Below are 12,368 nucleotides of genomic sequence, written 5' to 3' on the forward strand. Positions count from 1 at the left end.
GTCCTTGCCTTAAGCTAAGAGTTCAGCAGCTGTTCTCATGGGAACGTCCTTTTTGTTTGACAGCAGACACAGTTAACAGTATTAAGAAAATCCTGTTAGAAGAGCTTTATGTGGTAATCTTTCCACATGTGAGATCTACATGGCATACTGTACCCTGGACAGAGGCTTGTTCCCAGAACCCAGTGGGATGTAAGATTGTCCTCTGTACAGTGTCAGTTCTACCCTGTTGCATTTTAAAACCTTTTTTACAGAGTCTGAGTGCCTTTCTTAGTACCAGTGTAATGAACCAGCACTTCATGGTGCAAAACAAGCAGTAATTTTTTTGGGCAAACTCATTATGATAGCAAGCAATTTATTCTTGAACTTCAGCTAATCAGTAATAGTCTTTAAAGACTGTAAAAAAGATTAAGTTCCTACATGAATCATAGCTTCTTGCAACTTTTTCAGTATCTTCAGTGGGCATACTTTTTACTTTCCCTACAGATGACAGAAAAAACCAGATTCTCAGGATTGCAATACACTGGTCCAGTGAGGACCATGCTTGGAGCATGACAGCCCCTCCACTAGGACAGTAACTGTATACCCCAAGCACAGAGGAATTCAGTAAGTCTCACATGTTGACACTCAGGATTTGGTTATAGCCTGTTCCCCTTTCTCACTGTTAAGAAAAGACGAGTTAAGGATAAGTCATAAGAAAAGTCCCCAGTCCATCCAGAAATGATAAAGCCAGATTCTTAAAATATTTTAATAAAAAGTTAAAATCTTGTTTCTGATAAAAATTGTTATGACAGTTTGCCTTTGACACCTTAATGTGTAAAGCTAACACAATTCAGATAAAATTTCAAAACGAAGGGTATAAACTTAGAAGTAGCTTTGGAGTGGTTCTCCTAAAATTACTTCCAGTTGTTGAATTGTCTTCTGACACTGCTGTTCAACTTCTTCACATTCATCTAGAAAAAGAAATTAAGCAGGAATTAAGTAGAACAGTAATTACAAGGCTAACCCAAGGAAGGCTTCATCACTCATCAAACACCATATATGAAACTATTATTCAGAAATATTTTGTCACTGAACTAGGCAAACTCTTTCTACTAACGCTGATCTAAAACTTGCATGTGGGGAGATGTGCACAGGCTACAACACTGAAGAAACCACTGTAATTTAACTGAATTTCATGAATGTGTTTGACATAATCCATTTTAGTTTGCATTTTGCACAGTATAAGCTACCATATGCAGTTTTATAGCAATTATAACAATGAGCCTGTCTGAATCTTTGAAATAAGTCACCCTTCACTAATGCTGGTTTAGAACATTACCTTCCATAAGCTCAGCTAAGAATGGAATAGATTCTGGTAGCAGCACCAGGTAGTTCTCCTTCAGTTTTTGTGCAACTTCTAGCAAAGCAAGCAGGGCAGCAAACCGGACCTATAGCAAAACAATTATGTAAGGAAACAGATGTTACAGTATAGTTCCTTGTTTTCCCCCACCCCTGCCTTCTTTCCATTCATTATAAGGTTACAAGGTTTCATTATTGAAGGGAACTAGTTTTAAGCTAATTTAAATACTAACATCTGGGTTAACATAATGGCAAATAAAAATAACTTGCAAGAAGCAGACAATGTTGGTGGAAGTTATTTGATATTATGGACTTCCTGTCACAATGTCACTTCACTCTCTCAGGGCTTAGCACTATGAAAAACCAAGCACACTCCCTTTGTATCTATAAGCTGTCAATAGAAGAGTCTTGATAAAACTAAATTTAAACAGGTCTGAAAGCTGGTAACTGTCTTCCAGTTACCCCTCTAAAGTGGCCCTGTCTTCGTACACAAACATTTATCTCTTGGTCCAACAGATATCAAATCTTCAAAAAGCTCAAACCCCATAGTATGAAAGACATGGAATACTGACTGCTTAGAGTGAGAGCAGAAGAGCTTGCTGCACCCATCTCTACAACTCGGGAGTACTGTGGTACAGCATCAGTATTTTAATTTAGGGTACTATTTCAGCAATGACTTGGTTAATTCACTTCTGATTTTGGGGACACTGTTCCCATCTTCTAGCATGACAAAGAAAACCAGTTCAAATTCTGATAGCTCCCAACCTTAGGAGAATTGTGCCTTGTCTTCAGCAGGATCTGGTAGTTCAGTGGTTTCCAAAGAGAATCATCTGCCACTGCCACTGAAAACTGAGCTATGCAGGGTATCAGGTGTGCTGTCACTCTTTCCTGGAACTTCTCATCTCCTCCAAGCACATTTTCTAGCTGTGGAAGTAAAACAGATTCAGCCTCAGATAAACCCAGCCAAAAACACTTCTAGCTTTGGCTTTCAGGTACTTAAAAATTAAGTCAAAGCTTATCAGTGGGAATGCACTGGTCTGCAAGAGCTCAACAACATGCATGAACCTTATAGAATGAAGACATTTTAAAAAAGGATAAAAAAAGAATCAGTAATTCAGAGCCTTAGGCAAAGAAATCAATACTGTCTTTGGCCCAAAGCCAATGAACTAATCCCCCCTTTTTGTTAAGAGGGAGGACTGACACCTGATTTTTTTTTTTAACTATGGAAAAAAAAAGTCAGCTATGAATTATTTTTATGGATTTGTCAATACCTGATCGACCAGAGGCTGCATCAAGGTTTCTGCTCTTTCTTTACTCAGAAACTTCTGGGTGTCAAACAGGAAGATCTTGTGCAGACAGTCCATGGTGAACTGCAATAGTAGACAGCTCTTTTCTGTGTTATTGTCAGAATCAAAGAAAGCTTCATCTACACACCAGCCAAAGAGAAGAAAATAAAACCCATCATCAACAGAATGAAAACACAAAACTTCCCCCTGCAGGACAGAAATACTGCTAGTCTGTCAACGTAGCTAAGGGATGTACTACATAGCACTTATGTACTCATCACTCAGAACAAGAAAGTGGATGTGATACATTATCTGGCTTTAACCTACTGCCCCAGCAGGTCTGCTACTGAAGGAAAGAAAAGAGAATAGCCACAGGCTACAGGAGAAGTGCTTGGCCATACCTGTGGATATGGAGAATTTCTTCAGGTCACTACAACTGGGAGGGGCAAATAGATTCCCATAGAAAATAATAGCAGCTATTTTTGCCCAAGAAAGCAGAGGAGTCTGAATACACCAGGTAGCATATAAGACAAGTCAATGAAAAAAAAAGGAATAAAGTTAAAAGGTAAACAAGTATCTCTCTTTCTACACCATTTTATATGCAGGGAACTCACTGGGACTGACACTGAAAATTTTCACGTAGTCTCAACCCTGCAATAGCAGCCCCATGCCCATAGATGAAAAATGTCCTTTGGTTCCATCAGAGAAAGATTCCTCATTTACCAGAGGAAGAAAATTGAGAGAAATTAATTATGTGTGCTGTGAAATAAATCCTTTAAGACTAAAATTTCCACAATTAAAATTAACCTCTCAGCATTCAAGACTAAGCCTCTCTGTAGCCAGTAACTGACAGCTTACCAGTTTTAGAAATGTTGACCTGGTTCAGTGTCTCAGCAAACGGCTTCACTAAATGACCAGCAAAGAGGGTGAAGAGACCCTTGAGCTTGTCTGCAATGCAGTCTGCTATTCGGTGGAATGTCAGCAGCCTGTCTCTTAGGGTAGCCTCTGTTTTGGACCAATCAAAGAGCTGAAAGTGAAAGGCAGATTAGCTGTTTCCTGTGTCTGTGCATTGGAAAACACAACTGTGCTGATGCAGATGAGTTACATTTAGAATGCTTACCTTGAAGAAGAGGGGCCTGAAAGAAGCCTCAGAAAGTTTCATAACCATACTGATTAGACAGTCAATAATGTAAGCCTCTATCTTACCAACTTCCTCTAAATCATCCTAGAAAAATCAGAAAACATGATTCTAAGTTTCAAATATAAGAATTTGAGCTTCCAAAGTACATTTTAATTCTGTCCACTTCAGACTAAATACTTAACTACCACGTTTTCTACCATAAAACCAATTTGGAAGAGAGTATCTGATACCCAGAATTTCAGAGCACATATACAATGGAATCTACTAATCTTTTTTTAAACGAGTGATAGAACTGGCATGTAGAGAGGTGCAGCTACTGCTCATCCTCCCAATCAAGCTACCTCGGCATGCTCTGTTCGGAAGTCCAAGACTTTCATGAAAAACGCTGTCAGTTCAGGCTGATGGGAGATCAGGTGCTCCTTCTCCATACCAGCAATGTGCTCCTTCAAAATGTTCATAAGGGGACCCAGGCAGTTCTGCCAAAACAAAAGCAAAGTAATGCAAAGGCAACTGTGATATTGACAGTAACTGAGAAATGTAACTAGGGAACTGGATTTATGTACTTTGTGTATTTACTCATTGAAATACGGTTGGTAAAATAAATAAGCTTTTTCACTGTACTTTTGGAGGCTTAAGGTAGTAGGATTCCTGAAAAGCTTTTTGTCTACACTCTGCCATACTGGAGAGAATTCTGACTCACTCACGTTCCTAACACATAAATGAAATCCCTTATGAATGGGATGATCTCCCAAACATTCATCATCTAACACACAAAGGACATTAAACTGGATCTCTTCCAGATCTACCTTTCCTGAATCACCGCAGCAGTACAAAAAACCCCAGAGATTATAATATAAAGACTGTGGTAGATTTGGCTGGGATGAAGTTAGTTTTCTTCAGAGCAGCTCACATGGTGCTGTGTTTTAGATCTGTGGCCAAAACAATGCTGATCACACAGCGGTGTTTTAGCTATTGCTGAACAGTGCTTGTGAGACTTCCTTTGTTTCTCATTCTGCTGACACAGTGAGCAGGCTGGTGGTGGCCCAGGAGCTGGGGAGGGGAGGGGACACAGCTGAATGAAAATCTGGCCTGCTTGTTTGTTTTTTAATTCTCCCTCTTGATCACAGTACCAAAGGATGAAGAAACCCCTTACCTTGCGGGTATGCAGCACTTCACTGTAACACTTGGTAACTGCAGGCAGGAGTATTCGGGGGGCCAGCCTCGTCGCTAGGATGGTTTTCAGTGCTGCTACGCGGACACTGATCTGGGAAGAAGGACCAAACTCGGCCACAATCTTTTCCAAGCGGACAACCTATTGGGAATTCCAACAAAAGTTAGGCCTACTTAGCAACTTAAGAACTTATTTTATAGTAGTGGTCTGCTGTAAATGTCAGACAGGAATTTTTCTGTTTGCACCACCTGGAACACCTTACATTAAGCTGTCTGTGTATAAAGCCTCACTGTCTTCTTATGACAAACACTGAAAGATGCCCATGTCAGCAGCAGAGTGTTAGAATTACTCAAACAAGAGTGTCAGATACACATTTGAGGAGACCGTGGATATTACAGAATGATCTTTCGTGATTCATCTCCCTCTTCAAAGAGGGAAAATGAACCTATCTGAGGGAGGAGATGCTCTTAGGTTCTGTATCTGAGTTACCTGTGTAAGAAAGTGAGTAGAAGAGTAGTAGGTTACAAGCTTTCACATGGTTGCCACACACTCTTACTTAAGTTTCAGAGGAAAAAAGCAATCTCTGCAGCTTCTTCTGGGATCTACACAGGTCCTGTCCCCACTTTACACACCTGTAGGAGCCACAGAGCTCACCTGCAACAAGCACTCCAAAAGGTAAGGACTAAGGAAGTGTGGCAGTGTTTCTGCAACCTTTAGCAGAGCAGTGATGGCACTCAGCAGGTAAATCTCATTGGAGACCAGCTCCTTCTTACTTTTTAAAGTCTTCAAGAGTGCTGGCATCAGCCTGTGAATAACCAAACAAATAGAGAAAGGTGAAGTAACTGACCATTTGGAGGTATGTTTCCAGTCAAAAAAAATCCACCTGTTAAGCCTGCAAGGACAATTTTCACAAGAATTTTTACTTGCATATTTGAGAAAACTCAGGATTCTGGGCTCATTGCCATATTTTATGTTGAAGCTGATGAAGGATATTAGATTTAGAATCACATAATGGTTTGGTCAGAAGAAATCTTTAAAGGTCATTTAGATAAACACCTTTCACTCTATCAAGTTACTCAAAACCCTGTCTTTAGTTTTAAGATTTAATGACAAGAAGAGACTTATATTTCTAAAGAAATGAAACAGTCTTACAAGGAGCACATTAGATACTTGGATTCTTCTTGAATAGGGAGAATAAAATAATGTAGCATGAAGGGCTTTCAACTGTACTCATTCTCATGTTTTTAAATGCAATCTATTCTACGGAAAAAATACAGACTATGGTCTGATTTTTCTAAAGCCATAAAGGTTGCTTCTCTAGTGACAGCAGCAGACTCCATAAGGAACTCTACTGTGCATTATAAAAGTCTTACAATTTTCCCCACTAGTTCCTAGTTTTATGACCACAAAGCACCTTCAAGCACTAGAAATACTTTTAATCTTGTCTACACAAAACACACATGGGACAGACTGCCATCTGGCCTTCATCAGCATTCCTTCAGTCATGCATTTTGGTATAACTAATTCCTGCTGCAGTTGGTTCTGTTAAGAAGAACCCAACAGTACCTTGGAAGCTGAGGTATTGCTTGTGCTTTCAGTGTACAGGTGACCTCAGCTATACAGAGCAAAGCACTTCCCATCACATTTTTTTCCTCTTTCTCTGAAGAAATGAGATCAATGGCAGTTTTCAGAACAGGCACAAATGGCGCTGGATTTTCTGTGCCAAAACCTTTGCAGAGCAGCTTGAGGCTGAACAAAGCAGTCTGCCTGTTGATGGCTTGCTCCTCCTCTTCCTCCTTTCTTCTACACTTGATGATGGCAATGAGCTCAGGAACCAGCTCTAAGAGCTGCAGGATCTGAGAGGACAGAACACACACATCAGACATACAGTTAGAAACTCGGGACCTTCAAGGTAGCTGTGGGCAGGTGGCCTTGGTGTCACTGCTCAAGAGCCCTTGCCAGGCTTGCCACTGGTACTTGGCTTCTTTACACAGCATCAAGCACTTGCACATCTATCTCTCTCTGCGTACTTTTGCTAAAGGAACTGGGTTTCACCCCTTGGCCTCACCTGGCTCTTCTGCCACTTGGTGCGCTGCTGCACCTTGTTGTTCAGGAGGTCCATGGCCTTACGTCTCACCGACGGCAGCTGATTCATCATCAGTCCCCCAATGACAGGGATGAAGGTTTCTGTTGGCAGTAATGCATTGACCTACAAGAAAACAAACAAAACAGTACCATAAGTGTTTCTGCATGCACTGTGACATGGCAGCCTCCCGATAAGACTCTCTTCAACTTCCCCCAAAGGTTTCAGGATCAAAGAAGAGGGGAAAAGCCAGCAATGCTGTATCTGAGGCACACAAAACAATAGAGCAGGTTCTACCTAGTCTGTGTTCACTGGCTGCTAAGCAGCCATTATCCACTAGCTCTGAGATTTCCTGAACAAGTCCATTTATCTGCTCTCGTGGGCTATCCCTCTTTACCCAAAATAATTCTGCCAATGCCCTCTGCGTGTACATTGTAAAAACTGGAATATGCTTTACAGGTAAACAAAAAACAATTACAAGCCATAAAAAGATGTATGTTCTGACTTATGCAACAAGATAGCCACTCAATTTCTCATGAATTCAAATATAAATACATTAAAATATATTTCTAAAACCTATTCAAATATATTTCTAATCAGAAAAAATAGTAAGATGAAAAGTGTAAGGATTTAATTTCATGTAGAAATATGCAACATCATTAGTTAAGTCATTTTATGAGTTAACAGTGAGAAATGCTTCCAAGAGCCATTTATCTCCACCAGCAGCCAGCAGAATATTAAACTAAAGGAAACAAGCATTCCTGATTTTTGTTCTGCTTGTTCTAAGAAGCTGTTAGCTGTAGTTATTCAAGTTGTTAGCCGAATTTAAACATTGCTGTACCAGGCTGCAGATCATCCAGTGAAATATAGTACTAATTCAACAAGAAACCCTACAAGGTTTATAATCATGTTAACAAGCAAGAGCAGCGATGCCCCAGTGCTATCATGGGGGCTAGTGAGACATACTTTATCCAGCATATCATAGCACTTGCTAAGCAGAACCCTCCAAAATTTGGCTGTTGGCTTGTCCACATTTCCTTCCACTGAAGATGCCACAGTGTTTATATAGTGAAGGACTTCTTCTAACAGCCTAGACAGAAAGGAAGTAATTTTTAGTAAGTAACAAGACTAAAGAAATCCATTGTTATCACTGGAAAGCATAAAATCTCACAAGACAACAAAAATAAAAGGAAATTAAACAGAAAAATTTAAAAACGAGCATTCATGGAACACAGCATTTAAAATAAGTCTTACATGCTTTTTCTCTTTTAACAAACATAAAAGTTAGGCTTCTGCAAAAGGAACCCTCAATTTCCTATCACTGGCTTTATAGCACAATGGCTACAACTGTGATCATTGATTACTGGTACTTACACCAATACAGAGGCACCTGTGAACAATGATTAACTTTTTTTTTCTACTAATGAACCAATATATTGTGCTAAAAATCTGGAATTCCTTTAGTAATTCAGACATGAATAGCATGACAGTTAAGGCCAAGCATGTAAATAACCTCCATCAAAAATATAGAAAATAGTGAATACTGGGTAGAGCAATCTTTCAGAAATAAAAAGCTCCACATCCTATTAAAAGAAAAAACCAAACAAAACCCAAGTAACTTACACATAATAAATACTGGTTGTTGCAGAGGACATTAAAAAAGTATTATTAGAGTAAAAGACATTCTAATGGCACTACACTTTTAAAGATATTCCTGGGTTGCAGTAAAAAATAGTAAAAATAGGACTAGGGCATATTTAAAGCATACCTCTGTTCCAACTCCTGCAGCTCTTCTCTTTCTTCATATTCAACTATCTGGTTTAAAAAGCAAGAATGAAAATATGAAACTTACCTCCCTTCATTAAACTAAAACACCATATTACACAAATTTGGGGTTTTTTTAATCAAATGTCCACTAACACGATAATTATGAGTCCCTACACTTGTACTTAAGCCATCATTCTAGAAGGAACCTGAGAATCTTGGGCAATGCAGTCACATTAGCAAATACATTTCATGCTGGTGGATGATTTTCAGCTGAAAAACTGGAACTACCAGCTAGAGTCAGAGCCTGAAATTCATAACATTTTGTCTTTTCAATTAACAGCATGAATCTCACACTGAATTTCGAGTTACACAGGCTGTAAGTGAAATCCCAAAATCCATAAAGCCAGTGGGAATACACTGGGACCAGAATTTCACTTGGTTACATATGCATCAGTCACATAAGTGGGAGTCTGTCTGGAAAAGCCTCATTAAAAAATAAGTAACATTACTGAGAGGTCTCAAAACTGTGTCAATAAAGGTGTCAGCAAGATACACTGGACAGTGCCACCCCTTTGAATACTAAAAAGTAAATTACACCTCAGCTACTACAATATGGCACAATCACTTACTGTGATCAGTTTAGAAGCAAATTGCCATTTTTACCTTTTTCACAAAACTCTGAGAGGACAGAAGCTGTGACATGAAGGAGACTGACAGGAATTTGAAATGCCGAAGTTGTTTGTCGGAGTGAGACTCCACATTAAAGAGCTGCCCATCCTGATTTTTCGGCTTTGTCTTACATGTTCTTAACTTTTTTGTCCCAGGATCATCTGTTGAAGACATTGACAAAACAAATTTGCATCCAAGAATAAAAGATATTTCATTTCTGATCACAGAAACAAAGTGTAATTGCAGTTGTTCAAAGCCCCATCCAGCCTGGCCCTCAACACTGCCAGGGATGGGGCATCCACCACCTCTCTGTGACACCTGCTCCAGTGCTTTACCACTCTCAGAGTAAAAAGTTTCCTCCTTATATCTAGTCTGAATCTATCCTCTTTTAGTTTTAAACCACTATCCCTTGTCTCTTACATTAGGAAGGTTTACATGCATTTGCTGGCTTAGTTCTGTGGTTACCTTCTTTGTTCTCTGGCAGCTCTGTCAGGTACTGGATTATTTTCATCACGCTCTGGAACTGCGAACATACATTAAATTCGCAGCAGATGGAAATCCAAAACTCAGTGTCTGCTTCCAGAACAGCATCCTGTTAATGGTTCAGAAAAAAAGAAGAAATATTTCAAGGATTAAGAAAGAATATTTCTATCAATAATAATAAAAAATACTCAAAAACTCCTCAGTGAGCTTGCTGAGCTGGACACTGCCAGGATTAACATGGTAAAAGCAGCAAGCTCTTGGAGAGAACATAGCTCCAGAGGGTGCAGAGTGAGATTAAACTGCTGCAGCAAAGACTATCTTCTCACCAATGTTCCTTTAATAATTCTTTCTGTTTCCCCATAAACTACGCTTTCATCTAATCTCAGGGCCTGCCTACACAAAAACTTAATAGGGTTTTCATCTTGGTCTGTGGAGGAAGACCAGTACCATATTTCACAAACACAACTGAAGAAAAAAAAACCCAACTTCATTACCATTGAAGCACTACATGTTTAGATTATCAGCTCTTCAGATCAAGGATTGCTGTACAATATGATCTGATTTATTGTTCAGGTTCCAGGACATAACACCACTGAATGTACAGTACAACTCACAGTCAACATCACCACCAGGTTCTGCTGGAGCACAAATCCAGAGCTCACAACCTTTTCCAGCATAACTTGGGGCTTACAGAGAACCTTCTTAAAAGCAAGACCATGAACAAAAGACACCAGGCTCTCAAGGAAAAAGCTGACTCCCTCAGCCTCCTGCTAACCTTGTCTGTGCTTGATGTCGCTGTCACAGTTTTGGTCACATACTGCTCAAAGAGCAGCACCAGGAGAACCCAGAGGAATTTGTCTCCTCCCACCGTAGTGATCAGCTGGGACAGGATGGGCAGGCGCCGGTGCTCCGGCACGTGGGGCAGTGCATCCACAAACACACGAATGATCTTGATCACCACCTCCTCCACGCTTCCTGAGGACTCTGACAAGTCACTGTCTTCAGCCTGTGCACAAATACAGCAGCTCAGACAGGTTACTGCAGATGGGTACAAGGTCTTGCAACTTCAGAAAGTAAAATGAAGCACTACGTGCCAGACAACAGCACTGCCAAATGCATAACCTCAAGGAAAACATAAGTGTTCCCAAATAAAGCTTTTAATCATACAGTTCCTTTCAAGTGTTAAAGGAAGAGCTTCAAATAAAATTAAAAATGGGGAAAAAAAAAAAGAAAAATAAAAAAGAGAAAAACTCTACTTGGCATCAATTGAAAAAAGACAGCAAAGCCACATCCTTCAGAAAACTTTGCTTTTAGGGTCTTAGATTCAAGGGTCCAGGAAAAATAAAATACATGGGCTACATGGTGTGAATTAAATAATATTAGGCTTGTCCCACATGTAATGATCGTGTGCCACAAATAACTTGTCACAGAAACTTGTGTGGGCTGCCAGGGGAGGTTTTAAAAGAAAAAAATTAAAGAAATCAAGTTGTCGCTCTTTTTATATAACAGAGACCTGCAAGAGGATGAAAAATGTGTACACATATAATTAAAAATAGTATGGGAAATCCTTAGCTCATTATAGAAGTAATTATTTTTCCCCATTTCATTTTTACATGACATTTACACAGCATTTTTCATGTTTAAATCTGGTAATTATCAAGAATTAAGATTTCTTACATGCAAGTGGAATCTGAAAGAAGAAATGGTCGATTTGAAAAATGAGTATCAATTTTTATTTTGGTTTATAGCCATTTATCAAAGGGGTCCAGGCAAAGCCAAGAAAAAGCCCACAAACACCAGCTGGAAGAGTTAAAGAATTTGGCAAATATTATACCCTTACACTTCTTAGTGACCATATAGTAGTAGGAGATATAAGAGTAGACCATATCTACTAATCCTATGACCATGACATATTACAGGACTAATAACCAGATCCTTCCTTCCAATGGTTCCTCTGCTGAACTTGCCTGCTACTTTTATGATGAAAAGCTTGAACTTAAAGTATATTTCAGGTCCTCTCCACATATAGTTGTGGTAATTTTGGCTAAACCATTTATGAAGTGCAGGAACTCAAAAGACTGAAAAGAAGCAGCAGTCTGATGAACTTGGTCAGAGACAGAGGAGTCTGAATTACATTATATGACAATCTAATGTCTACAAAATAACCCTAGAGTAGGCGACAACTTATTCTACCACCAATATTCTAAATAATTTACTTAATTAATAAACTTTCCATTAATTAGACAAATGTACCTGTATAAGAGCAGGAATAACCATCTGTACTGTCTTGTTAATTACTTGGAAAGTGTAGGTATCATCCAGACGCAAGACATTTGCTCCCATGAATGTAAAAATGGGCATAATGTTGTGAAGAACTTTATCCTGGAAAAGAACAGATGAAATTAGTTTATGTGCTGTGCATATTGTACC

At 39.3% G+C, this 12,368-nt stretch overlaps 1 protein-coding gene across 1 annotated transcript in view; it reads right to left on the reverse strand.

Moving 5' to 3' along the window:
* Window positions 1–718: 718 nt before the first annotated feature.
* The window catches only part of HEATR1 (HEAT repeat containing 1), a 35,063-nt gene continuing 23,413 nt past the window's right edge, over window positions 719–12,368 (reverse strand). The window contains exons 29-45 of the mRNA XM_014263463.2: window positions 12,192–12,320; window positions 10,714–10,944; window positions 9,921–10,047; window positions 9,450–9,616; window positions 8,788–8,834; window positions 7,986–8,109; window positions 7,005–7,145; window positions 6,503–6,792; window positions 5,591–5,741; window positions 4,919–5,077; window positions 4,107–4,241; window positions 3,745–3,849; window positions 3,483–3,651; window positions 2,610–2,764; window positions 2,104–2,262; window positions 1,319–1,427; window positions 719–950 (exon numbers count right to left, since the gene is read on the reverse strand). Coding sequence (XP_014118938.2) covers window positions 862–950; window positions 1,319–1,427; window positions 2,104–2,262; window positions 2,610–2,764; window positions 3,483–3,651; window positions 3,745–3,849; window positions 4,107–4,241; window positions 4,919–5,077; window positions 5,591–5,741; window positions 6,503–6,792; window positions 7,005–7,145; window positions 7,986–8,109; window positions 8,788–8,834; window positions 9,450–9,616; window positions 9,921–10,047; window positions 10,714–10,944; window positions 12,192–12,320 — 2,487 coding nt within the window. The 3' untranslated portion in view covers window positions 719–861. The remainder of the gene's footprint in view (window positions 951–1,318; window positions 1,428–2,103; window positions 2,263–2,609; window positions 2,765–3,482; window positions 3,652–3,744; window positions 3,850–4,106; window positions 4,242–4,918; window positions 5,078–5,590; window positions 5,742–6,502; window positions 6,793–7,004; window positions 7,146–7,985; window positions 8,110–8,787; window positions 8,835–9,449; window positions 9,617–9,920; window positions 10,048–10,713; window positions 10,945–12,191; window positions 12,321–12,368) is intronic.

Source organism: Pseudopodoces humilis, chromosome 3 (genome assembly GCF_049639895.1).
Source record: "Pseudopodoces humilis isolate 2021_Gansu_Grassland_sample_001 chromosome 3, ASM4963989v1, whole genome shotgun sequence".
Taxonomy (NCBI): domain Eukaryota; kingdom Metazoa; phylum Chordata; class Aves; order Passeriformes; family Paridae; genus Pseudopodoces; species Pseudopodoces humilis.